Genomic DNA, 27917 nt, shown 5'->3' on the forward strand with positions numbered 1-27917 from the left:
ACATGATCAAACCCCAGAACTCATTGAGTCTTAATCACATGATGATGTGAACTAGTTTAATGACACTAGTAAACTCTTTGGATGTTGGTCATATGGTGATGTGACCTGTCAGTGTTAATCACATGGTGATGTGAACTAGATTATTGACTCTAGTGCAAGTGGGAGACTGTTGGAAATATGCCCTAGAGCCAATAATAAAAGTGTTATTATTATATTTCTTTGTTCATGATAATAGTCTTTTATTCATGCTATAACTGTATTATCCGGAAATCGTAATACACGTGTGAATACATAGACCACAATATGTCCCTAGTGAGCCTCTAGTTGACTAGCTCGTTGTGATCAACAGATAGTCATGGTTTCCTGGCTATGGACATTGGATGTCGTTGATAACGGGATCACATCATTAGGAGAATGATGTGATGGACAAGACCCAATCCTAAGCCTAGCACAAAGATCGTGTAGTTCGTATGCTAAAGCTTTTCTAATGTCAAGTATCTTTTCCTTAGACCATGAGATTGTGCAACTCCCGGATACCGTAGGAATGCTTTGGGTGTACCAAACGTCACAACGTAACTGGGTGGCTATAAAGGTGCATTACAGGTATCTCCGAAAGTATCTGTTGGGTTGGCACGAATCGAGACTGGGATTTGTCACTCCGTGTAAACGGAGAGGTATCTCTGGGCCCACTCGGTAGGACATCATCATAATGTGCACAATGTGACCAAGGGGTTGATCACGGGATGATGTGTTACGGAACGAGTAAAGAGACTTGCCGGTAACGAGATTGAACAAGGTATCGGTATACCGACGATCGAATCTCGGGCAAGTACAATACCGCTAGACAAAGGGAATTGTATACGGGATCGATTGAGTCCTTGACATCGTAGTTCATCCGATGAGATCATCGTGGAACATGTAGGAGCCAACATGGGTATCCAGATCCCGCTGTTGGTTATTGACCAGAGAACGTCTCGGTCATGTCTGCATGTCTCCCGAACCCGTAGGGTCTACACACTTAAGGTTCGATGACGCTAGGGTTATAAAGGAAGTTTGTATGTGGTTACCGAATGTTGTTCGGAGTCCCGGATGAGATCCCGGACATCACGAGGAGTTCCGGAATGGTCCGGAGGTAAAGATTTATATATGGGAAGTCCTGTTTTGGTCACCGGAAAAGTTTCGGGCGATATCGGTAATGTACCGGGACCACCGGGAGGGTCCCGGGGGTCCACCAAGTGGGGCCACCTACCCCAGAAGGCTGCGTGGGCCAAGTGTGGGAGGGGACCAGCCCCTAGGTGGGCTGGTGCGCCCCCCACAAGGGGCCAAGGTGCAAGGGAGAGTGGGAGGGGGCAAACCCTAGTCCAGATGGGCCTTAAGGCCCACCTAGTGGGCGCCTCCCCTCTCTCCCCCTCCTGGCCGCCTCCCCAAGTCCCATCTAGGGCTGGCCGCACCCCTTGGGGTGGGAAACCCTAAAGGGGGCGCAGCCCCCTTCTCCCCTATATAAATAGAGGCCTGGGGCTGCCCATAACACATGAGAACTTCTCCCTCTATTGGTGCGCCCTGCCTCTCCTCCTCCTCCTCTCCCGCAAGTGCTTGGCGAAGCCCTGCAGGATTGCCACGCTCCTCCATCACCACCACGCCGTTGTGCTGCTGCTGGATGGAGTCTTCCTCAACCTCTCCCTCTCTCCTTGTTGGATCAAGGCATGGGAGACGTCACCGGGTTGTACGTGTGTTGAACGCGGAGGTGCCGTCCATTCGGCACTAGGATCTCCGGTGATTTGGATCACGACGAGTACGACTCCTTCAACCCCGTTCTCTTGAATGCTTCCGCTTAGCGATCTACAAGGGTATGTAGATGCACTCTCCTTCCCCTCGTTGCTGGTTTCTCCATAGATAGATCTTGGTGACACGTAGGAAAATTTTGAATTTCTACTACGTTCCCCAACACAACATGGCGAACAAGTGCGCGAGGGCTGAGGAGGGGCGCCTTTCCCTCCTCGAGCTCCCAGATGCTAATCCAGAAGACAAGAAGACCAAGACCAAGGATGTGAAGCGCAAGGGGCCAGCCGTACTTGCGGCCGAACCTAAGACGAAGCGCGGTTGCGATCACCCCGGGTCATTCAAGAGCAAGCGGCCTTTCTACGTCTTCCACAATGTTTATAGCCATAACACCAACGACTGTCAGGAGCTCAGGGCCCTCCGCGATGGGCGCCTCGGTCGACGCCCTGAGCACAACGATCGAGGCTACGGTCGTGCAGGCGGCCGAAGTGGAGGATGCTGGGACGGACGCGACCATCATCAGGAGTGGCGCGACCAGACTCGTGAGGATTGCTGGCAAGGCTAGCCTCGCGAGGGCACCTGGAGGGAGCAGCCTCGTGAGGACCACCCTCAGGGCAACGCAACTCTGCCCCATCTGCCTCCACCGCCAAGAAGGAACGAGGACCACCACCAGGACGAGGGGGATGGGGGCTTCCAGGAGCCTCGAGCCATCGCCTGCATCTTGGGCGGCTCACAAGCCCCGACTTCCCATCACATCATCAAGCAGTTCGCGCGCGAGGTGAACGCAACGCTCCCCAAGCTCGAAGAAACTCACCCTCTCAGGTGGTTCAAGTGCATCATCACCTTCAGCTCCTCAGACCAGCTCAAGTGCGCGGCCACTACTGGCGCGCTCCCTATGCTCTGCTCCCCCTTCATCAGCAACGTGGTCCTCACTAAGACTCTCATCGACGGCAGAGCTGGGCTCAATGTGTTGTCTGTTCAGGCGTTCGACAGGCCCCAAGTACCATACTACCAGCTTCACCCAACCAAGCCATTTTTAGGAGTGACCGACGGTTCTACACACCCAATAGGGCAGGTCCGCCTCCCTGTCACCTTCGGCGAGCGCAACAATTACCGCACTGAGCTCATCGACTTCGACGTTGCCGACATCCGCCTGCCCTACAATGCCATCCTAGGGTATCCAGCACTGGCCAAGTTCATGGCAGCTACGCACCACGGCTACAACGTCATCAAGATGCCAGGAAGTGGCGGCATCATCATGGTCGCGTGCCAAGAGAAGGATGAGGTGTGCTCCCTCGAGCGCGCCTTCCAGGTTGCGGCGGTCGAGAACCCTGAAGACGATGGCGACGTCCTCCCTCCCGAGGTTGCCCCCAAGATGAAGAAGCTGCAGCTGGGACAAGGGTCTTGTGAAGGAGCATCGCTCGAGGACACCACGCTGAGCCTCGCGTCCTCGAACGCGGCACCTTCACCCATCGCATAGGAAGGCACACCCGGGGCCCCTCTCAGGTTGGGCTTGGGGGCTCTCCACAGGAGGGCCTCAGACCTAGCCAGGGTCACGAGGGAGGAGCTCGGGCACCATGTGGAGGCGCTCTTCAGAGCACGCTTCCCAGAAGAAGACATCAGGCATGAGGCACCAGGTGGTCAGGAGTTCATCAGCAAGGCGATCGAGGAGATACAAGGAGCAAGGGTTCTGCAAGGCGATCGTCGCCTGCCACGCGGCGCGCCTCACTGCCCTGGCGAGGGTAAGGAGTTCCGCATTTGCATCAACATCCCCGAGCTCAACAGGGCCGCGTCTTGGCAGCTCATCTAGCCGTCTCGCATTGGCCGCTACGAGGGACCACCTCACAGCTACGTCTGCATGCCCTTCGGCCTGCCGGGCGCGGCTGTGGTGTTCCAACACTACATGAGGGACGCCCTGGCGGCTCATGGGGCCAGGCATCAGGCGGTCCTGGTGGAGATGGAGGCGCACCTTTAGGAGCCTCCCGGGTCCTCTGAGCCTCCCGAGGCTCGGCACCGGAGGGGCTCGTGAGAAATGACTCCAGCAGCACGCGTTTTTTTGGCTACTTTAACACCTCTTCAACAACGGTATCAGGTGACATCTCTCTAGTGTGTTCAGTCTGGGGGCGCCCCTCGGGTTGCATTATCCCCAGGTCGTGTGGGTCCGTCCCTACAGCATGTATCATTTGCATTGACCAGGACTACTTAACCATTTTTGTGTGTTTACCTATGATTGTCACCCTATGACCGCCGCAAAGTAGCGTAAGTATTTCCCTCGGTTTTTGACAACCAAGGTATCAATCCAGTAGGAGGCTCCTCAAAAGTCCCACGCACCTACACAAACAAACAAGAACCTCGCAACCAACGCGATAAAGGGGTTGTCAATCCCTTCACGGTAACTTGCGAAAGTGAGATCTGGTAGAGATAATATGATAAGATAAATATTTTTGGTATTTTTATGATATAGATTGGAAAGTAAAAGATGAAAATAAAAGTAAATGGAAAACTTATATGATAAAAGATAGACCCGGGGGCCATAGGTTTCACTAGTGGCTTCTCTCAAGATAGCATGAGTATTACGGTTGGTAAACAAATTACTATCGAGCAATTGATAGAAAAGTGCATAGTTATGAGAATATCTCGGCATGATCATGTATATAGGCATCATGTCCGCAACAAGTAGACCGACTCCTACCTGCATCTACTACTATTACTCCACACATCGACCGACTCCTGCCTGCATCTAGAGTATTAAGTTCATAAGAACAGAGTAACACATTAAGCAAGATGACATGATGTAGAGGGATAAACTCATGCAATATGATATAAACCCCATCTTTTTATCCTCGATGGCAACAATACAATACGTGCCTTGTGATACGTCTCCAACGTATCTATAATTTTTTATTGTTCCATGCTATTATATTATCTGTTTTGAATGATTATGGGCTTTATTATATACTTTTATATTACTTTTGGGTAGTCCTGGCCATCTCAGGCCCAGCCCTGTCGGGCCACCCAGGCCTGGCCCTAAAATCCAGGGCCTAGGCCCGATGGACTTGCTCATGGGCCGGGCTTGGGCCTAAGTTTTGAGCCCACCAGCAGGGCCTGGACGAGCTTGGGCTTGGCATATTGACATTTTAAGGAAGATGCCCGGCCCATGGCCCTAAGCCCTAAGGGCTTTTGAGGGCTTTTGACCAGATGGGCCGGGCTTGGGCTTGAAAAGTAGGCCCAATGGTAGGGCCTGGGCCTCAGTTTTCTGCCGTGGGCTTTTTTAGGCCCGGCCCAAGCCCGGCCCGGCCCGGCCCATGGCCAGATATACTTTTGGGACTAACCTATTAACCGGAGGCCCAGCCCATATTGTTGTTTTATTATCTGTTTCAGTATTTCGAAGGAAAGGAATATCAAACGGAGTCCAAACGGAACGAAACCTTCGGCAGCGTGATTTTTGGGAAGATTATGATCCAGGGAACTTGGAGTGCACGTCAGAAGATCCTCGAGGAGGCCACGAGATAGGGGGGCGCCCACCCCCTGGGCGCGCCCTACCCTCTCGTGGGCCCCTCGAGGCTCCCCCGACCGACTTCTTTCGCCTATATAAGCCTACGTACCCTAAAAACATCGAATATCAAGATAGATCGGGAGTTTCGCCGCCGCAAGCCTCTGTAACCACCAGAAACCTCTCGGGAGCCCTTCCCGGCACCTTGCCGGAGGGGGGATCCTTCACCGTTGGCCATCTTCATCATCCCGGCGCTATCCATGACGAGGAGGGAGTAGTTCACCCTCGGGGCTGAGGGTATGTACCAGTAGCTATGTGTTTGATCTCTCTCTCTCTCGTGTTCTCTCTCGTGTTCCCTCTATGGCACGATCTTGATGTATCCCGAGCTTTGCTATTATAGTTGGATCTTATGATGTTTCTCCCCCTCTACTCTCTTGTGATGAATTGAGTTTTCCTCTTGAAGTTATCTTATCGGATTGAGTCTTTATTTGAGAACACTTGATGTATGTCTTGTCTTGATTATCTGTGGTGACAATGGGATATCATGTGCCACTTGATGTATGTTTTGGTGACCAACTTGCGGGTTCCGCCCATGAACCTATGCATAGGGGTTGGCACACGTTCTTGACTCTCCGGTAGAAACTTTGGGGCACTCTTTGAAGTACTTTGTGTTGGTTGAATAGATGTATCTGAGATTGTGTGATGCATATCGTATAATCATGCCCACGGATACTTGAGGTGACAATGGAGTATCTAGGTGACATTAGGGTTTTGGTTGATTTGTGTCTTAAGGTGTTATTCTAGTACAAACTCTTGAATAGATTGATCCGAAAGAATAACTTTGAGGTGGTTTCATACCCTACCATAATCTCTTCGTTTGTTATCCGCTATTAGTGGCTTTGGAGTGACTATTTGTTGCATGTTGAGGGATTATTATATGATCTATCTATATTATTATTGTTGAGAGAACTTGCACTAGTGAAAGTATGAACCCTATGCCTTGTTTCCTACTATTGCAATACCGTTTACGCTCACTTTTATCGCTTGCTACCTTGCTGTTTTTATAATTTCAGATTACAAATACCTTTATCTACCATCCATATTGCACTCGTATCACCATCTCTTCGCCGAACTAGTGCACCTATACAATTTTCCATTGTATTGGGTGTGTTGGGGACACAAGAGACTCTTTGTTATTTGGTTATAGGGTTGTTTAAGAGAGACCATCTTCATCCTACGCCTCCTACGGATTGATAAACCTTAGGTCATCCACTTGAGGGAAATTTGCTACTGTCCTACAAACCTGTGCACTTGCAGGCCCAACAACGTCTACAAGAAGAAGGTTGTGTAGTAGACATCACCTTGCTGCCCCTACTGTCACTGAGAAAGGACACCGCAAGATTGAACCCAAAGCTAAGCACTTCTCCCATGGCAAGAAAGATCAATCTAGTAGGCCAAACCAAACTGATAATTCGAAGAGACTTGCAAAGATAACCAATCATACATAAAAGAATTCAGAGGAGATTCAAATATTTCTCATAGATAAACTTGATCATAAACCCACAATTCATCAGATCTCGACAAACACACCGCAAAAAGAGTTACATCGAATAGATCTCAAAGAAGAGGAAGGAGAACTTTGTATTGAGAATCAAAGAGAGAAGAAGCCATCTAGCTAATAACTATGGACCCAAAGGTCTGTGGTAAACTACTCACAACTCATCGGAGAGGCCTTGGTGGTGATGGAGAGGCCCTCCGTGGTCGGTTCCCCCTCCGGTGGAGCGCCGACGAAGGCTCCATGATGGGATCTCGCGGATACAGAAGGTTGCGGCGGTGGAAATAATTTCTCGTGGTGCTCCTGGATGTTTTCGGGGTACGTAGATATATATAGGCGAAGGAAGTCGGTCAGGGGAGCCACGAGGGGCCCACGAGGCAGGGGGGCGCGCCCACCCTTACTGGGCGCGTCGGCCACCCTCGTGGCCGCCTCGGCTGCTTCTTGACATCCACTCCAAGTCTCGTGGATTGTGTTTGTTCCAAAAAGATTGCTCCTGAAGGTTTCATTCCGTTTGGACTCCGTTTGATATTCCTTTTCTTCGATATACTGAAATGGGCAAAAAACAGCAATTCGGGCTGGGCCTCCAGTTAGTAGGTTAGTCCCAAAAATGATATAAAAGTGTAAAGTAAAGCCCATAAACATCCAAAACAGGTAATATAATAGCATGGAACAATCAAAAGTTATAGATACGTTGGAGACGTATAAAGGACGGCTAAGCTGTTGGAGGAGGAGAGGAACCGGAACGATGCGTCTCACCGGGCCCTATACGAGCTCATCGTGGCGTTTCTTGTGCATATTAGCCCAATCATGCACGTAATGTTCGCATTACTAACTAATATGACTGACTCGTGAGAACCAAATGTGCAGACCATGTGCGAGAAAAGCGGTCAGGCCGCTCCGCCGATGCCCCAGATTGCTCCGGCGGGCACGGTGAGTTTGATTTGAATGGTCCTTAGTTACTACTATTGACATTTCAGTTTGCATCATGCTAACAATACATTATTGGAAATGATCTTTGTTTCAGCATGGCTCCCGACAAGCATCGACCAATCCTTCCGCGTCTGCCAATGTCAGAACCCCGACCGGTCCTTCACCTCCGTCTGCCAACAATGGCGCAGCCCCGACCATTCCTACACCTTTGTGATAATGGTATTTTTCTTCTTATTTAGCATGTTTAGTCCATTTATGACATAATTTAGCTTATTTAGTCCACAAATGACATAATAAGATAAAGAAAATCAAGAAAGAGGAAGGAAAGAAGGAATAGAAAGAAAAGAAGAAGAAGAAGATTCTTCTTCTTCTTCTTCTTCTTCTTCTTTTCCTCCTCTTGTTTTTATTTGTAAATGGCATCATAACCTTGCTAACCTCATAAATGTCATATACTTAGCTTGTTGTCCTCTAAAATGACACAATAAGCTTAGTTAGGTCAAAAATGGCATAATTTGCCACATTAGCTAAAAATGGCTTTTTTCTTCTTATTTAGCCTATTTAGTCCATTTATGACATAATTTAGCCTATTTAGTCCACAAATGACATAATAAGATGAAGAAAATCAAGGAAGAGGAAGGAAAGAAGGAATAGGAAGAAAAGAAGAAGAAGAAACTTCTTCTTCTTCTTCTTCTTCTTCTTCTTCTTCTTCTTCTTCTTCTTCTTCTTCTTCTTCTTTTCCTCCTCTTACTTGTTTTTATTCGTAAATGGCATCATAACCTTGCTAACCTCATAAATGTCATATAATTAGCTTGTTGCCCTCTAAAATGACACAATAAGCTTAGTTAGGTAAAAAATGGCATAATTTGCTATGTTAGCTCAAAAATGGCATTTTTCTTCTTATTTAGCCTATTTAGTCCATTTATGACATAATTTAGCCTATTTAGTCCACAAATGACATAATAAGATGAAGAAAATCAAGGAAGAGGAAGAAAAGAAGGAATATGAAGAAAAGAAGAAGAAGAACAAGAACAAGAAGAAGTTCTACTTCTTCTTCTTCTTCTTCTTCTTCTTCTTCTTCTAGTCTTCTTCTCCTTCTTCTAGTCTTCTACTCCTTCTTCTCCTTCTCCTTCTCCTTCTCCTTCTTCTTCTTCTTCTTCTTCTAGTCTTCTTCTCCTTCTTCTAGTCTTCTACTCCTTCTTCTCCTTCTTCTTCTTCTTCTTCTTCTTCTTCTTCTTCTTCTTCTTCTTCTTCTTCTTCTAGTTTTCTTCCTCTTCTTCTTCTAACTTTCTTGTTTCCCATTTTGCAGATTTAATTCACTATATGGAAGCTTGCATGGATGGAGTGCTTGTTTCTCTATTCTTCTTTTTGTTTTTATCGAAGAATAATGTGGAACTTGTTATATGGATGCATGGAACAATGTGTTGGATGAATATTGTGATAGTAGTGTAAGATGTATGGATAATACTATGTTTCTTATGTATGTATATATGTTGTCATGGATGGAGCTATATATGTGTTACATAGATCATATGTCTGCTCTGCCTGTGAAAAAAAATATGTATATCTGTGTGTGAATTCCAGTGAAATTAAATGGATATAAATATAAACAGGGGATATACAGCCTCTTTGTCGTCTGCTAGCGGACGGCAAAGATCTTTGCCGTCCGCTAGCAGACGGCAAAGAGTACATGTGTCAGCTTCCTGTAGACACTGGGAACACTGGCTGCCTATTTGGTCAGCTATGCCGTCTGTTGGCGGACGGCAAAGACCTTTGAATCTTTGTCGTCCGCTGGCGGACGGCATAGCTGTCACGTGGCAGCTTCCCCGTGTTGGCCTAACTGAGCTCTTTGCCGTTCGCTGGCGGACGGCAAAGACCTTTGAATCGTTGTCGTCTGCTGGCGGACGGTAAAGAGCGTTGTTAATGCTCTAACGACTCTGACGCCACCCCACTGCCGTCCGTAGTCTTTGCCGTCTGCTGGCCTCAGAGGGCGGACGACACAATTGTTTGCCGTCCGTTTCATGGAAGCGGACAGCAAAGAAGGCCTTTGCTGACACCTGTTCAGACGGACAGTTTGCCATCTGCTGGCGGACGGCAAAGATGTTTGCCGTCCGGGATCTATGCCTTTGCCGTCTGCCATGGCAGACGGCAAAGAAGATGTTTCCAATAGTGCTAATATATTTTGTTGTCACAATACATCTAGAACCTGGATTACTGTCTAGGCCAACCTGTAAATAATCCCTAATCCTGGTGTATTGGGCCTTCTGATCTTCTAAAACAACATTCTTTGCTGCCTTCCCAGCCCTGTAGGCCATGTGGGTTGACATATCCACTCCATACTTGCTCTTTGCAGTATTAATAATGGTTGTTATTGTTGTGCATGGGCCATTCCTCACTGCTTCCTCACAATATTTTGCAACCCACTTGGCGGTGACTGTGGTGCTCTCTGACACAAAAGGGCATGTGTGCACAAAATACTGCTTCCTAATAGTAAATGTCTTCTCATTTGCAATCTGAGAAGCTGCTACATAAAAAGGGCATTGCTCATCTATGGCGTATGCGACGCGGGGAGGGGGGAGAGAGCGGCTAGGGGCCAGAGGGGGGAAGAAGGGGAACCGCGGGCAGACATGGGGGGAGAAACAAACAGAGGGGGAGATGGAGGCACACAACGCCGTCTCATGCCGTCTAACGGCTGTCGTGACGGCTGACGGTGCCACGTATGCAAAAAAGGGCCCCACCTGTCATAAACTAGCTTAACTGAGCCCGATCCGCCGATCAGTGTTTTCTGCAAAAAGATTACCGAAAACACGGTGTTTTCTATTAAAAAAATTGCATTGTAGTGGTTTTTGCAAACCTAACATTCAAACTGGTGGTTTTCTGCAATTTACTCTTTGCGCTTCATGCTTGTTGTTGCTCCTTGGTGGCTCTCTCCCGAGCCAGAGCCCGCACTCTGGAGGCGGCGAGCGTGTTGTAGCTCCTCTTGTAGTGCTCCTCCTCCGTAACCGGTGCTTCTTGGGTGCTCCGCGAAGAATGTGGACCAGTCAGGGAGATATCAGCAGCCTCTTCCTTCTCGATAGATCCAGTGACCGGTGAATATTTCGTTCTAATATCTGTCACAGGTTCTTGAAAGCTTGTCCCTTCCTGAGCCTTCTCCGATCCTGCACCGGACTCTCTTCCGAGCCCTTCGGCACCAGACTTCCTGGTGCCTTGGACATCTTCTTCTTTGTTGTCTCATTTTTTTTTTGTGTTCGGCGAGTTCAGTGCCGCGCGCCAAAGGCGTCGTTGTTAGTAAGCCCAAAGTAGAAATCACTCATGTCTTTCTTTCTTAGTTACCTACATGAAAACAGACAGAGAAGCCAACTCAGTTAGTTATATGTTTCCTTTGCAAGGGACATAGACTTATTTGCACAGACCGGCTTTTATCGGATTCATGTTATGGACAAAGTTAATACGGAGTACTAAAAGGTTGTATGTCTTGTAAGCACAAAGACAAGCATATCACTTTATTTTTCTTTTTGCATGATCGGGAAAAGAAAAAGGAAACGAAGACAAATCGTTTAAAATGAAGGGAATAAATAGACTGTAAGGAGAAATGAATTCACAAAGGGGTATTGCATCATAATTCAAAGGCACCATTCCACAAAAGTCCTCTCGTTCTCCAACTCTTTAACGTAGGCAGATGTTAAAAGTCCCCTCGTTCTCCCATCTACACTAAAGGGAGGAGAAGGAGCAGCCAAGGGGGATGGAGAAGGGCCTGTTAGTCTCTAGTACTGAATAGTACTACACATCGTCTTCGGCCAAGGCCGCCGGGGGACGATGAGATGGATGGATGACCGGTGGGGCCCACGTGGCAGTTTCTCCGTGAATAAAAGCAACCCTTCGAATTTGTTTCCCTCCATTTCGAATTTATTCAAGTCTTATATTTGAAACCCCGTATATTTTACTACTAGTATAAATATATAAAAACTGTAATACCACTATATCAAAATTATACATGATAGAAATACATGTTTTATGATCACCATGAATCTGAAGTTGATGAGAAGAACTTTATATTGTGACGTTGATATGGTTTTTCTATAGCATTAGCCAACTTAAATGATAGATTTGACTCGGAGCACGGTTATGCTTTAACTAATCTGGAATGGAGGAAAATAATAGGTATAAGCAATGCACTGTGGCGCGGCTAGCTACCCTACCCTCACCCTCTAAGTGAGAACATCCGATTCTCCCTGACTGACTCAGTTATGCACGCGATGCACGCAGGCACATTTTAGATCTTAAAATATTAATTTAGAAAAATACCTAGACGGTAGATAATAATGGCATCTAACATGTCATAAAACTTCAGATAAGAATTCATTGCAGAAGCCACCGAGAGGAAAAAAAATAGACAAACCTGACACCAAGTTGGTATTCAAATCTAGTCCACCATCGCGGCTAAATAAGTAATAGCCATGCCATTCTTCTCTAACTAAATAAGTAATAGCCATGTTATTATGTTGGGGTGCTTTGTATTTCCGGTGAACCCATGTAATTGATTCGAGCCTACCTGCCATGGCGTTTTCCTCAGAAGATTCTTTCTTTCTTTGAGAAAGAAAAGAAAGAATTCAAATTTGAACCGCGACGATGTCCTCCGGCCGTCCAGTGCACCGGGTGCAGCCCCTGCGCTGTGCGTGCGTGCGGCGGCAGCCACTTTCCCCACCCTCCTCGCCTCGAACCAAACCAAACCCCATCGATTTTCCCCTCCCCCATTCGCAATTCCTTCCCTCCTCTCCTCTCCTCCGACCCGCGCGGCGACGCACCCACGCACGCAGATCGCGCCGCGCCGGCGCCGTCCGGCGGCTCCACTGCCAGGTGAGCCCATCGCCTCCCCCCCTCTCCCTCCGCATAGGGCAGACCGCCGGCCGGCGCGGGAAGGGCAGAGCAAGCGCGCCCTAGCGGACCAGCTGCTTGCCGGCGCGCGCCGGAGGCAGGCGGGAGCGGCGGCGTGGCTGCGGTAGTGTAGCGGGGGCGGCAGGCCCTTGGCGCCAGGCATTCCCCTAGGCGCGCGGTCGAGCAGCAGCAGCAGCGTGACATTTTCCGTTGGTTTCCTGCCGCAGGGGCTCCGAGGGGCGGACGCGAGCTCGACGCGCGCGCAGCGGGGGGTTGGCGCTTCACGGCCGCGCCTTCCTCCGCCCGAATTATTCCCCTCCCGCCAAATCCGAGGTTTTTTTCCCCGCCCCTGCAGATAAATCCCAATCTGCTTCCCTCTTTAACACCAATGTTCGGAACAGGATGCGCATGCCGGTTTGGCATCTACTAAATGCCGTTAGGTTTTTGGGCAGACGGTGTTTTTCTTGTGGTTGTATGTTGCATTATGGATGGATGGGCAGCAGGACAAACTATGCGCATATGCTTATCTCCATGAATTATGACATTACATTAGTGATTTTATAGTGAGCAGTTATCGAGTAGAATGGCCCCAACAAAATTACATCTTGTAGTAGTATATCACGTTGTGGATGGACGACAGGGCTACATGACAATAGTGATGGGATGACAAGGGGTTATCTTGAGGATCATATATGGAAGAAAAGAATGACACTATCTGTCTGAACATGCTTAGGCTTGGAACTGGAAGAGCACCTTCATTCCAATTCTGCCGACCCTCTAGCCTTTAGGGACCGCAAGTTGCTTGAGGACGGGCAATTTTGGTAGGCGCGGTGAAGTCGTGAGCCGCTATTTCAAAGGGGTCATTCATGCCATTGGCGAGCTTTCGTGTTGGCCTTATTAGGAAAGCCTTCGCTTGAGACCTTTTCATGCTGTGACCTTGAATGTGTTGCGCACTCTTTTCATGTCGGAAGGAACCTTTCACGCTGAAGTCTTTTCCAGTGTCTACATGTTCCACTTCCACGCGAATGTGCCGGGCTGGCCTCCCCACCTTAACCTTGTCTGGTTTAGTGCTAAATGTTGCATTTCAAATGGGAGTGCTCTCATAGAAGTATTTGAAATGGAACAGCTGGCTTTTACTTTCACGGGCACCAAACTTTGAAAATTCGTCCTTCCAAAACTAGATGTCATTTGTGCACATCTGAATCTCCTGGAATGTCACGTTAGGCTAAAACACAACCATGACGATCAGGTCGACATTTCAACCAATTCCAGTCTAAATTACTCATTAAGCTTTGGTGCATCATCCTAATTGTATAAATTGCTCGGAGATGCTCTGACAAATAAGCAACAACAGTATCGAGCAGGAATGTTGGATGACGATAGCATCCGTGGGCACTTAGGGCTTGAGGCCTCCCTCAGCTTGACAAGTGACGATGTTGGGAAGGTTTTCATTGACTCTCCCGACTCCGACAATCTCACACTCGCTTTTATGTACAGCGTCTCTTTCTTCAACTTACATGGCCTAGTCAACATCCAACAATGGCGAGCTTGCAGAATCTTGCCGTGGGCACATAGTAGTCACCATGCAAGGATAGATTCTGGACGCTTGCCTAGTTCAGCAGGGCAATGCAAGCTTTCACTGTTGAGAACAATTAAGCAACTTCATAATTTTTTCATCATCTGATTTTGCAGAAGTTATAACTAATAAGATTCCAAGCAAATACACAATCTGTTATATAGTATATGGTGATGCATTTTAGTACTTAGGCATTCAATTATCTTAAAGCTAAACCTACATGCTTTGTCGATCATGTCGGCTAGTCAGTATAGGATGCACCTATTCTAACTTTATCGAGCTATCCATAGAACGGAACCACTTAGTAGAGTGACCAGAAAACACGGTACGTGTGACACTCATGGTTTGACCATATTCAAACATTATACGCACACTTTTTTGTGTCAATGCATGCACCTTACACACTTCTAGCTATCTGTCCATGCCAAGATCCCAATGTCCCCATCTTAACCATAAAGTGCCCTCAACAGCTGTCAAACACAGTTGAAATTAATCAACAGAAGTGCTGGTAATTACTAATTAGTCACAAGTTAACAGGAAGAGTATGACGCACGTCGATGATAAGATGGAAAGAGATTGAGTAGACACATCAAAAGCACAATGTTCTTTTTTGCATCTAAGAATTAACTACCACCTGGGCATCAATAATGTACGTCTGAGTGTTATTTCCTACCCTTTTGCTTTTATATTACAAATATGTCATGTAAATTAATCATGTGCCGCGTGCTGACTTTTATTCATGTTGTAATTGTAGCAAGGTATACGATCCTGGAACTTGTTAACTGATTCCTCATGGTATTTATATGTAGAAATGTGGGCGCAGACCATCAAAAGAACCTCTCTTTTGCACCTAAAGAACACCCTGTTAACTGAAATTACCATTCTGTTGCCCTTCTATTCGTTCGCTCCGCGTTTTCCTTTCCTTCACCCCATAAAGCGTGTGCCTATTTCTTATCCTGCCCCCCGCCCCACCCACCCTCGCCCCCACCCACCCTCACCCCCACCTTCGTCCCCATCCGCCCTCACCCCCACCCACACACCCCCTAAGCGGACACAGATCGAGCGATTTGTCCTCTCCTGAAGGCACATCACCGGGGTAAGGAGTGGCGCGGTGCCCCACCGGCAACCCGGTCAGCGCTAGCCCATGCTCCTAACGCCGATTCCCCCCTGCTGCCCCCTCTCTCCCAGATCCAGATCCAGATCCAGGTTATCCTTTCTTGCCGTTCTTCCGATTCGCTGCAGGAAATCCTAGTATATATTCTTCCTAAACTGCGGAGGAAATTTCAGCGGGTGTAGAAGAAAGTTAATTCCGCTGAGATTCTGGAAGGGAATGGGTGCTGCCAAATTGTTGTAGTGGAAAACGATTTATGGTTCATTTGGCCTGGGGTATCGATGTGTGAGTGCATTTATGTTTATGTTGTGTCTCGGCTGGAATAGAAGGAATGACAGGCTGTCTCTTGTTTGGAAGAAAATGAAGTAGATAGCAGTCCAGGGGAAAAGGAAGAGAAAGCTAGGCTGTGCAACAACTGGAAAAATAGCAGTTTTGCTGCGTATACTTAGGTTAGGCTTGGTTGGGACTGTTTATTCAAATATAAAATGGTTAGAGTTAAGGGTGGAGATGGAGAACTTAACAGGTTCTTTTGATGGTAGAGCTAAATAGAAATATTTAATTGTATTTTGCAACAGTGGTTCTTTTCTTTGGTACATACTCCCCACCAAAAGAACTTTCCTTATATATAGCATTTCATGAAGATTGTGTATGTAAATGCATGTTTTATTCTGAAAAATATTGTTAGCCTTCCTGTTTACCTCTTTTTTATTCAGTTTTCCTTTGCATTTTTTATCCAAGAGCTACTGAAGAAAATTGGCTAATCTCAAGTAAATTGTGTTCCAGACTTTCAGGCAGTTCTGTGAGTTTCAATGTCTTCCACAAGAAAAGTGAGAAATGTAAACAAGCGCTATGCCAAAATTAATGAAGATTGGCCGGAAAAGGATGCAACAGTTGTACAGAAAAATAAAGTGCGAGTAAGTATCTGCACTCAGCAGTGTCTTGAATGTCTTAACTCAGCATTTGATTCATCTAAATTCCGCACATGTATAACAATATATGTAAAATGCTAACAATGGCAGCTCCAAATTACTCCCTCCGTTCCTAAATATTTGTCTTTCTAGAGATTTCAACAAGTGACTACATACGGTGCAAAATGAGTGAATCTACACTCTAAAATATGTCTATATACATCCGTATGTGGTAGTCCATTTGAAATCTCCAAAAAGACAAATATTTAGGAACGGAGGGAGTACATACCAGTGGTATGACTTGGACAAAAAAGTCAGTCAGCCTCTGGTTTCATTGGAGTTTTGGTGTTATCTGGGTTTTATTGTAATATGTGTGCTATGTTGCTTGCCATATGTTTTCAATGGTCACTTCTTCTGTATGATATGTACAATTGTGTGATGTTATTAAGATGCCTTATATTTCCTTGCGGAAGAAGTTTCAAGCATGGGTTGGGGATTACTAATGCAGTAATGCATTTATCTGTTTTGTTTATTTAGATCACTGTGGGTTATATTATATCAATTACATTGTTGACCATTGATCAAAGAAACATTTATCTGCAGAAGAAGAAACTATCTGACCTTGGTTCTCAGTGGAGCAAAGATGAGTTGGAGCGCTTCTATGCAGCTTATAGAAAATATGGAAAAGATTGGAGGAAGGTTTGATCTCTACCCTCTTTATTGTACAGTGGTATTACTTTTATGGAAGAGTTAGAAATTTGTTATTTAGGCAACCACATACCATCTTTTCGTTGTACTGTCCTACATCAACATGATTACCTGAGAAATTCCTTATATCTAGCAGCAATGTGGTCCTGTGCACCTGGGTCGCTGCTCGGACTACATGTTTGTTATTTTTCTTTTTTATTGAGGGCCCTTTTGTTAAATACATTATACATGTGGTTTACAAACAGGCAAAATAATTTTGGTAATCCATCAGGTCATGCTGTTATATCATGTACACAGTATATGAGAAGCTAATGCACCATATTATTATTATGCGTACATCATCCTCCCACCTACCGATAAGCAATAATATATTTTGTTAGATCCTTGCATTCCTTAAGAAAGTTCAACCGTGTGAGTTTCTAGTAGTGGCAGTGTTGTACCCACCTTGGATTCCCTCGGGACTGTTGACAGTGGGATTAGTCAGCTAAATGCCAAGAGTCAACTCAGCGCACACCCAAATCTGACTTGGCCGGCTTAGTCAAAATCCTACTCTGGCCAGCCAATCTTTTGGCTAACTGCATCTCTGGTCCTAAGAGGCCATCTCTGGTGTCTTGGGCAAGGATTAATAATATCTAGTTTGAGACCTCTATTCATATCACTGATGAAAAACAACTTGCAGGTGGCTGGTGCTGTCCATGATAGAACATCTGATATGGTGGAGGCTCTTTACAACATGAATAGGGTAAATCCCAGCTTTCCTTTGTATACGGTGTCTCTTCTGAATTGTCTGCACTTGATTCCACATCATGCACCACCTAGTTTCAACTTCTCAATCCCGATTAAAATTTGTGACATGAATTTGCTGTTATGATGCTCTGTTTCTTGTAGATCAGTGGGATAATCTCTAGCAAAGCAATACTTGAAATATCCATAGCATAAGATTCCATCTACTAATTGTCTATTTCATCTACCAAGATCTCGGATTCCATCCATTTCTTTTCCAACCATATCCCCCACCACGCACTGATGCATTCATGATAGGTCGGTCAAATAGATCGTATAAGTATTACAGTTCATTTTGCATGTGTCTGTCTTTCTTTTGCTAGTTTTCTGTTATTTTTGGTTATGCTGATAAATCGACCAAGCTTTGCTGCATGTCCAGGCATATTTGTCTCTTCCAGAGGGAACTGCTACTGCTGCAGGGTTGATAGCGATGATGACCGATCACTATAATATTCTGGTAAGGTTAAACTTGAATGGCTATAATATTCAAAAGCTTCTTCTGTACTGTAGTTTACCTGCAAATGTTATGGAAGTAGAACAAGAATTCCAGAAGTAGTGTATGAAATGTTATTTGACTCTTGATATATGCAAAAACTCTATCAAGTACAGATTCTGAGACCAAGAACTATTTATTGCACCTAATAATATAGTTGTACTGAAATGCCTAGGTGCTCCACTATTAAGATTGTAATAGTCATTTGTGTTGACTAGCTTAAGCTATTTAATGGTTTCCAGGCAGACTCCATTGCTTGTCCATCATTTATAGCAACATTTTTGAGGAATTACTTCAGCGTCATTAAGTGAAATGAATTTATCTCGTAAGAAGATTACAACACATAGGTGAATGGTGGACGTAGCACTTATGTTTTCATATGCGGCTCGAGCAGCTTTGTTTTACAGTTTAGAGAAGTTGTCTGTCAGTATGCTATATCATTTTATTGCGTTTATCAAGATTGTTTATGACTATGGACATCTGTTCTGAACTGTAGGATGGGAGTAACAGTGATCATGAGAGTAACGGTTCACCAAAAACTTCTAGGAAGCCACAAAAGCGTGGCCGTGCAAAGCTTCAGTCTGTGTCGAAGGCATCTGATACACGTTACCCTGATCTATTGCAATCTCAGCCTGCTTCATCGAGCTATGGATGCCTTTCTTTGTTGAAGAAGAAACGTTCTGGAGGTAATTTGAACATTGAAATCATAGAAGCATGTGTCCTTTTCTTTTCGTATTTCCTTTTAGTTTATCTTTTGGTAGAGTTTTGTCATTTGAATCTAATAAAGTTCTTATCTACTCCCTCCGTATCAAAATATAAGACGTTTTTGCAGTTCAAGTCTTATTTTGATACAGAGGTGGTACAAAGGAAATACGGAGACTGCTTTCTATTAGACGTATACCCTTCGGAAGTCTGAGCTATTAAGACGTTTTTGCAGTTCAAGTCTTATTTTGATACAGAGGTGGTACAAAGGAAAATAAGAAACGAAGTCTTATTTTCATTCACTAAAAGTTTCTATGTGCAAATTCATTCTATGTTTTTTTTGAACTTAAATTCATTCTACGTTAGCATGCTAGTTACTGTAACAATTCACAATCTACAATGAAACTGAGCAGAAAACATTTCACAATCTACAAGAAACCTGTGTACCGTTTTATGTTTTCCTTTGTTATTTAATATATATGGATACCTCTATGTTTTGTCGTAAACTTCTAATTGACAGTATGTTATAGAAAATCAGCAACAACATACTAATTCTAGGCTAGAATTAGAAGCAAGCCTAATTCACTTGGGTGGGGGAGTGGATGTACAATCCCACAACCTGGGTTCAAGTCCTCACGGACATGAATTTGGGTTCTTGTTTAGTTGTGTCTAATGTTGGGCTTCCCCTACAGTTTTCTATCAAAAATCCAAGTTAGAAATCTCTACTATCTTATGATCATAACAATTTTGGTGAAAGATCTCACAGGATTACAGTCATGATAGTATTATATATACTTTTCTTGGCATGTTTTCTAGCTTCAGTTTCTCTGGCAGGAGCTGAAGTCGGTTCAAACAATGGTGCACCTTTTACTTTCCTTGAACAAGAAAAACAGGATTGAGGTCTGAAACTTGTCTAGACTTGTTTGTAGGTAACAAGCCCCGTGCTGTTGGAAAAAGGACTCCACGAGTGCCTGTTGCAAGCATGTACCACCGAGATGACAAGGCAGGTCCATCAAATAGACAAGCAAAACCAGATGCTAATAATGGTGATGAAGAAGGTGCTCTAGCTGCTTTAGCTCTGGCGGAGGTCTGTCAAAGAGGCTCACCTCAGGTTTCTCAAACATCTGGAAGATCCAGTGGTCAATTGTTCCTGTCTCCTGGTAAAAGTATCGACAGAAAAGTAAGAACCCATAATCTCTTCTTCTTTATCTTTAGGTCACTCGTCTCACAAAGTAATTGCATAATCAGATTTTCTGCATGATGCTTGCAGAATGCAGATTCAGAGATGGGAAGTTCAAAGATGCATGGATTTCAGGTAGACACTGATTATCCAGAAGGTAGCTTAGGAAGCAGGGAAGCAGAGACTGCGGACTATCCCAAAGATGCTTCCTATTTTCTGAATAACGAAGGTTCTGCGTCTGGCAAGTCTAAGCCAAAAGTGAAGAGGTCGCAAAAGAGAAGAAAGAAAGCTGCACACAAAACAGACGATCAATTCGAGGATGACAGAGAGGCTTGCAGTGGCACCGAAGAAGGGTGTAGTTCCAGAAAGGCCAAGGATATATCAGAATTGGATGTATTTGGAAGTAAAGGTTCATGGCCATCTAACAAATCAAACAAAAGAAGCCGCCAACTATTTTTTGGCGGTATGTGTGTGCTAACAATATCTTTTATTTTTGGGCAAAAGTAATTAAATTATTGAAATACAGTCATAGCATTATTTCTTCTAGGCTTCTAGCATGTGTGAAACTATCAGTATGGTGGTTTAAGGGGCTTGAGTCTCATCTTTTACAAAGCTGTGCAGTGCAGTATTTTCTCAACTACCGGATACAATATAGACATATCCTAACTGTCAAATGGCAATAGTATTCAGCAAGGTGGACAAAATGGTTGAGTTTCTTCTTATATGTGCAGCATTTTCTCGACCATGTGGTGAAAAATAAGTATGCCCTGTGCTGGCATTGTCTATCATCAGTTTTTATTTCATAATATTGATTGTCCTGTTGGGTTGTTGCATTCTGCAAAATAAACAGTCAATCTGCCTACAAACTTCCTGAGGAGGATAACTTGTTGGATTTCTTGCTTTGATATCGACAATAGCCCGAATGTTTGGTCCTGTTTGCCTGACTGGTCTTTGTTCTGCAGATGAATTGTCAGCTCTCGACGCGTTACATACATTAGCTGATATCTCTGTGAATATTCTACAACCTTCTTCTATCGCTGAATCTGGTTAGTCTTATCTATGGTGCTAATTTCAGATGTTGTGAGCTATACTTCCATTACTCGATTTTATCCATTATCATGCAACTTCGCTAATTATGTGGTAGAACCATGCAAATGCAATGCACAGTTTAGCAGAGTTCAGTACTTGGGTTGTTGCAATCAAATTAGTTTGCCAATCTCATTCCTGTTCACTATGTTTTTGCATGGAGATACAGAAAGTTTATACAGTCATAGGGATAAAGCTACGAGACAGTGCTGTATAATGGTTGAGTCAGAGTTGATTATCTACGAGCTCTAATCGTTTAAGAAGTTCTGTGTTAATTCCTTTCCACATAAGGGCTGTTTTTAGACCCTACAGCTCTAAACGTGCCTGCACCACTGTTGTTGCTTTATGTCTTTTGGAAGAAATGGATGCAATCAATGTTTCTGGGCAACGCTGTAGTTGTGCTCTGCCTTGGATATATACTCCAAACAAAGATTTGCTGTGCTGCGTTCAATCTGTTTTACGTGCAACACACTTCACTCAATTTGCCGGTTTCTATTTGCGACACAAGACTTTTACATACTGGGGATACTGCTCAATAATAAGCTTTGTAACTAAAGTGAACAAATTGTTTAACCAGGTCTACAGGTAGATTGCTTGTAAGTTCTAACCGTCACACTTTCATGTGAAAATCTCACAAAAGATATGGATAAAAAATGATATTGCAGAGTTGACTTTTGATTGATATGTTAATGTTCTGTGTTTGATTGTGCTACTGATACTGCCCCTAACTATTTTCCAGAATCATCGGCACAGTTTAAGGATGGAAGCAAAGACAATGAATCTGATGATAAGCCTAGTGTGCCTGCAGCAGTATCATTATTTGACAAAAAAGATAAGCCCAGAAAAACAAAAAAGATCAAAAGGCAGTCAGAAATTGCAAGCAACGAGGTGGTTACCAGGAAAAAAGCTAGACTTTCTAAAGATCACCATCATGACGGGAGTACTTCTGAAGTAAAGCAGGATGATTGTAAATGTGGTGTTAAAATGGAGAAAAAGAAAAGAAAGTCTTCCACATTGAAGGTATTTCCAAAACTATACCTGTTCAATATGACACAAGCCACAGTATTGTTAGTCTAAGCTGCTTATGATGTGCATATATTTTGTTGCTTTATGCACAGATCTCCAAAGATGAGAAGAATACACTAAAAGATAGTGAGAAGACCGAGGTGCGCTGTCCTTTTGTAGTCTTGTCTTTTCCTTTGGTTCCTGATAATCACTTCTCAAGTTCTCATCTACGTAAAATACTACGAACTTTCAGTTGATTCTTTTGCATTTAAGTCCATTGCATGATTGAAGCAAGGATTTAGTACCGCAGCCTCAGTAATTGCAGTTTTGTCCATTTGATTATATAACACAGAGAATATATTAGCATAATAATTGTCTCCGTGCCAAACATCTTCCGAAACCAGGCCGCATTGTGCAGATTTGTTTTAATCTTTTGGAAATATAGTTTCAGTCAACAAATCAGTCCAACGAGGAGATTGTTGTCTGTTTTTCATCTGTGACAGTAAGAGGCTGCCAAGATATGTTTTTGACAATGTCCTGCTGCAGATCCCTTAATCTAATTTCCACCACCATTCAGCAAGAAGAATAAAATTAGGCCTTCACAGATCCTTAATCCCTACACCTCCATTAACCTTGGGAAAAAGACAGCTTCTCCACCTTAGGAGATGATACCTTTTTGTTGTATGACCTTTTGTTTTAAAGAAAATTTCTCCTTCTCTTATCCATGTGGTAGATAGTTTTGATATATAGTAAAAGGGGTACTGCTAAGACGTACCTTAATCGAAGTGACTCTTTTGTTAGTGACAAAGTATCCCCCTTCCAAACATCCTGCCTTTTTGTAAATATTCCCTGGGTGATCTACTACCACTACAGTGACTCCCAACAAATTAAGAACCTCAGGCTTTGTGAAATTTGTTCTAAACCTGACATAGCCAAATTTACCTTTTCTTTTTCTCCTGTGTGTGTAAATGAATATAAAATTGCTTGTACATCTGCATTTGCTAGGCTTCTGCTGAAGAAGGGAAGGTATCTTCGAATAAAGGCAGGCATGCTCATGTTAGTCCAGTTTCAAAACAAAACAAGTCCAAAGCACAGGAAAGTTCTCCAGCACATGCTGATTTTGGAAAAGAAGCCATGGATGCGGTGGACACGACAGAAAATGCAATAACTCAGCAATCGGACTCGGCATCGAAGTCTAAAAGCCGGCGCAAGTTAGGCATTTTGAAAGCACTTGCTCCAGAGAGCAAGCCTGCTGAGGGCGCTGACGATTCGTGCGATAATGTTTCCTACCCAGTGAATAACGCTATTGAACTCAAGGTTTGATATTGTTTTATCAAGATAAATTTGCTGACCAATGCATCTCATCATTTGCAAGGTGTGAAAGTTACAACTTAAATTTACCCTGACCTGTTGCAGGACAAGCTCTCTCACTGCTTATCTTCACGTTTCCTCCGGAGATGGTGCATGTCTGAGTGGTTCTATAGTGCAATTGATTATCCATGGTTTGCGAAGAGTGAATTTGTGGAGTACTTGAATCATGTAAAGCTGGGTCATGTACCAAGGCTGACTCGTGTCGAGTGGGGTGTTATAAGGAGGTCTGTTATCTTCAGTTGCCTTGTTTGCTTTGCTTCGTTTGTTTTTCTGAGTCTACTGTTTTGCAGTTCTCTTGGAAAGCCACGTCGATTGTCAAAGCAGTTTTTACAAGAGGAGAGGGAAAAGCTTTCTCAGTATCGCGAGTCAGTCAGACAACACTATGCTGAGCTTCAGTCTGGTGTTCGAGAAGGTTTACCAACTGATCTTGCTCGGCCCTTAGCAGTTGGGCAGCGCGTTATAGCCTGTCATCCCAAAACAAGAGAACTTCATGATGGGAGTGTTTTGACTGTCGACCGTAATCGCTGTCGGGTTCAATTTGATCGTCCGGAGCTGGGTGTTGAGTTTGTGATGGTAAGTTGGTAACCAATGTCTATCAAGTTTCTTTTTATCATTTTGGTGGTATGTTTTATTTTATATCTTCTGGTTTAAAACATTTCCTGTCGTATGTTTTGATTTCTTGGATATGTTTCGCAATGCATGATTTCAGTAAACCCATTCTCTTACTTTGGTAGTGATGTATGGCTGTGTGGATGAACCAAAAGGCTAGGGGAGCAAGTATTTAATGCTGAACTGAGAAACTAGGAGAATCCATTTTTGTAATGCTTCACTCTTTACATTTGAGTATGCTTAGACCAAGTACACCCCTGACTTTGCTTTAAAGACTGTTTGGCATTGCTTTTCGGTGCTGTCAATTTTATTTTATTTTGCTGGGGATGTTTAGCAATTGCTTAGTCATAAAGTCACAAAGAAGTTTTGTTTTGGACATCCACATTGTGTCCGGAACACAATTTCAACCACAAGTTTATACCGTATTATATTTGTAAATGTTTAAAAAAATTATAGTAAGGCAAGCGCATTCTTTCTAGACAATACTCTACCAATATTTATTCTTATGTCCAATCTAAATTATCATAAACGGATTATTGATCAAAGGTAAATAATTTGACCGCACATTCTAGGAGAATGCCTATCAATGTGTGGAGTACACATTCTGTGTTTTGGCTACTATGTGAATTGCATTCCTTGCATCCAGGGAAGGGGCATGCTTATGGAAGAATTTTCTATGAGTGACTCAGTGCCAAATGATTCTTTTTTGTTTCTGTTGGAATATAATAAGAAACACCGATGTAAAGATGAAATATGTGGCATGTCAAATAGGTTGCTGTTGCTGACCCAAACAAGGTTATTGTTGACGAAATTGTTACTTTGCAGGATATTGATTGTATGCCGTTACACCCACTGGAAAATTTCCCCGAGTCTCTCAGACGCCAAAATATCGTGAATAAATACTACAGCAGCTTCTCAGAAGTAAAGTTCGAGGATCGGTCCAAAGAGTATGGTGGTGGAGGTGCACCAAGGTTCATACCAAATGTGAGTTTTCACAGTGCTGGTGCAACTGTCACCCCATAAGTATTTAAATGAAGTAACCCCATAAGTATTTAAATGAAGCAAGCTACTATAATCTGTATACTCAGTGTTTAACTGTTCCCTCGCAGGGGGATGCATTCGATTCGACTGCACAGGCCAAAACCACAGCAAACGAGGCTACAGTTGCTGCACATCAGGCAATGTACGGCCAGCCATGTACGCTGTCACAGATTCAGGAAAGAGAAGCAGATATAAGGGCTCTTGCTGAACTATCGCGTGCTCTTGATAAGAAGGCAAGCTTGTGTTTGCGGAATTTTCTCTAATGCTTTGGGATTTTTACTCGACTCAAGTGTCCAGCTGTATTTACGTTTTGAACTATATAATCTTTTGTAGGAAGCCTTGCTGGTAGAGTTGAGGCACATGAACGAAGAAGTGTCTGGAAAGCAAAAGGATGGGGAAATTATTAGAGATTTGGAGCACTTCAGGAAGCAATACGCCATGGTTCTTGTACAGCTGAGAGATTCGAATGATCATGTAATTAATTCCCAGCTCTACATGTTACTTGCAGTGGCTCCGTTTGTGAATTCTATGCACTTACAATATGTTTTCATACTCAGGTGGCTTCAGCCTTGCTTTGTCTGCGGCAACGGAACACATTTCATGGGCAGCCAACGCAGTCATATCCTAATAAATCCACGGAAAATGGTGGAGCTTTTAACAGAACACCAGACCCATCCAGTAACCTTTTTGGTTATATTAATCAGGAGTCTGGATCCCAAGTGATGGAAATTATTGAGACTTCAAGGTCCAAAGCTAAAACGATGGTTGATGTCGCTGTTCAGGTTAGACAGTCACAGTTGTATTTCTGTCAGTTTCATGTTATGCCACCCAGTCCAGGAGTCCTTGATGTTCTGAATATAATATATTCATGCCTTTATATACTTCGATTGATCACCATCAGCATCCTGTAAAGATCAGTTCCGCTGCATGGTAATAATCATAAGTATACGTGTTATCAGAACGCAGGAAAGTAAACTCTTTTCAACCAGCTGAGCAACCTGTATTCAAATTGGTCATCGAAGAGTAAATATTTTGCAAATGGTAGAATATGTGAAACTGATAGTGAAGATGTACGTACGCTGCAAAGACAACCAATTATTTAATACCTAACAATCATATTTGTTAAGTTCAGTCCTTGAGGGAAGTAAAGATGCAGAATTAGTTTCATTACTCATCAGCGCATCTTCTTTTTCGTGTGTGCACTCCATGCTCTGTAGTCTGCTTTACCCGCATAGTTAGTTATGTTTAGTGTTGGATACATTGAGCATTCGGCTTGTATAGTTGTCCAATGTCCTATTTTATTCTGTCTTTGCAATTTCTGAAGGACAAGTCTGTGCTTTGTTTTAATTAATGTTCATGTTTGCTCGGTGTTTTTTTTTCTGCCTATCCAGGCAATGTGTAAAGTAAGCGAAGGAGAGAACGCTTTTGCCAAGATAGGGGAAGCACTAGACAATCTGAACCTCCGTGGCACCGGCTCTGGTTCTAGCATACTAGGCATAAGGCGGATACCACCCGATTCGGGGCAGGCGAATTCAGATAACTGCGCCGCTGGCCGTTTCGACCCTGCTGCAGCAGCCAATAACATTTCCAGTCCAAGAGTACTGCCCAACGGCAGCGACTCCGATGCCCAGTTCCCGTCGGAGCTGATTTCGTCCTGTGTAGCGACCATCCTCATGATTCAGGCATGTGAATCATCCATTCTCGAGAATTCTTCAGGTCATCTTACGAAATCTAACAAATTTAACGGGTCATCGTTTGGATTCCATCAGAACTGCACGGAGAAGCAGTACCACCCCGCGGAGGTGGCGCACATCCTCGACTCGGCGCTGTCGCGGCTGCAGCCGTGCAGCTCGCAGAACGTGCCCATCTTCAGGGAGATCGAGATGTGCATGGGTATCATCAAGAACCAGATGCTGGCGCTGATACCCACCCCTAGTGGCTAAGATAGCTAGTGTCATGCATGGGTATCAAAGACTCTTTTTCTTTTGTTATCTATATATACATATAATATGTAGGGAAAAGGAAAACTTGACAATGGTATGTGGCTTGTGCTCTTGAGCTTACAACACTCTGTCTGTACTCTGTACAAGGTGCATCTTATTAGTATTATATTATTATTATTATTATTATTATTATTATTATTATTATTATTATTATTACTGTTGTTGTATTCTGTTAGTTATTTTTTTTCTTGTTGTTGACCAATAGAAATGGTACATGTCAACTTGGATACTCTCCCTCGATATTTTTTCGAGCTGAAAATCGTAGTAAAATATTAGTTAAAACCTATAATAAGGGCCAACATACGGGGCGAAGATTGGGCTATCCATGTGGTCACCTTGAATGCCCATATTCGACGATATTTTGCCTAACATGGATTCTTTGCCGCGCCACTCGAAACCAAATGGACCAACTAAATGGAAATGGTTGGTACCTTGATCTTCCATCTGATAGAGGGCACTGAGGTTTCATCTCTTGCACACCTAGAAAAGGCGGCGTTATGTCAACCTACATGTATGCTTGGTGACTCTAGGCCGAGGCACTTGGAACCAAGTGGATTGCCGGTACGACGGTACCATACTCCCTTGGCCGAGGAAAGATCAAAACAAGTGAGAGAACTGGAAATTCATGTGTCAAGAACTTCAACATAAACATTCCTTATGATAGAGTATTCGCCGGGAAAGAGCGTGACGGCACGTGCGTCCTCCTCCCCGC

At 44.1% G+C, this 27917-nt stretch overlaps 1 protein-coding gene across 5 annotated transcripts; it reads left to right on the top strand.

Moving 5' to 3' along the window:
- The first annotated feature begins 12476 nt into the window (after window positions 1-12476).
- On the top strand, window positions 12477-27319 carry LOC119306976 (protein ALWAYS EARLY 2-like). Of its 5 annotated transcripts, none has more exons than XM_037583052.1 (21): window positions 12483-12611; window positions 12857-12962; window positions 16100-16230; window positions 16828-16923; window positions 17612-17674; window positions 18095-18172; window positions 18705-18894; window positions 19828-20090; window positions 20181-20553; window positions 21053-21136; window positions 21916-22196; window positions 22295-22342; window positions 23187-23498; window positions 23598-23776; window positions 23843-24125; window positions 24987-25145; window positions 25298-25435; window positions 25536-25676; window positions 25760-25984; window positions 26594-26884; window positions 26972-27319. In XM_037583052.1, the coding sequence occupies exons 3-21, from the start codon at window positions 16126-16128 to the stop codon at window positions 27143-27145; spliced, it is 3483 nt and encodes a 1160-aa protein (XP_037438949.1). In that variant the 5' UTR covers window positions 12483-12611; window positions 12857-12962; window positions 16100-16125; the 3' UTR covers window positions 27146-27319. The 5 variants fall into 5 exon arrangements, with proteins under 5 accessions (XP_037438946.1, XP_037438949.1, XP_037438945.1 ...); XM_037583048.1 differs by having other exon boundaries at window positions 12484-12611; window positions 25271-25435; XM_037583051.1 differs by having other exon boundaries at window positions 12484-12611; window positions 19840-20090; window positions 25271-25435.
- Window positions 27320-27917: the final 598 nt, after the last annotated feature.

This window comes from Triticum dicoccoides, chromosome 5B (assembly GCF_002162155.2).
Source record: "Triticum dicoccoides isolate Atlit2015 ecotype Zavitan chromosome 5B, WEW_v2.0, whole genome shotgun sequence".
NCBI classification, from domain to species: domain Eukaryota; kingdom Viridiplantae; phylum Streptophyta; class Magnoliopsida; order Poales; family Poaceae; genus Triticum; species Triticum dicoccoides.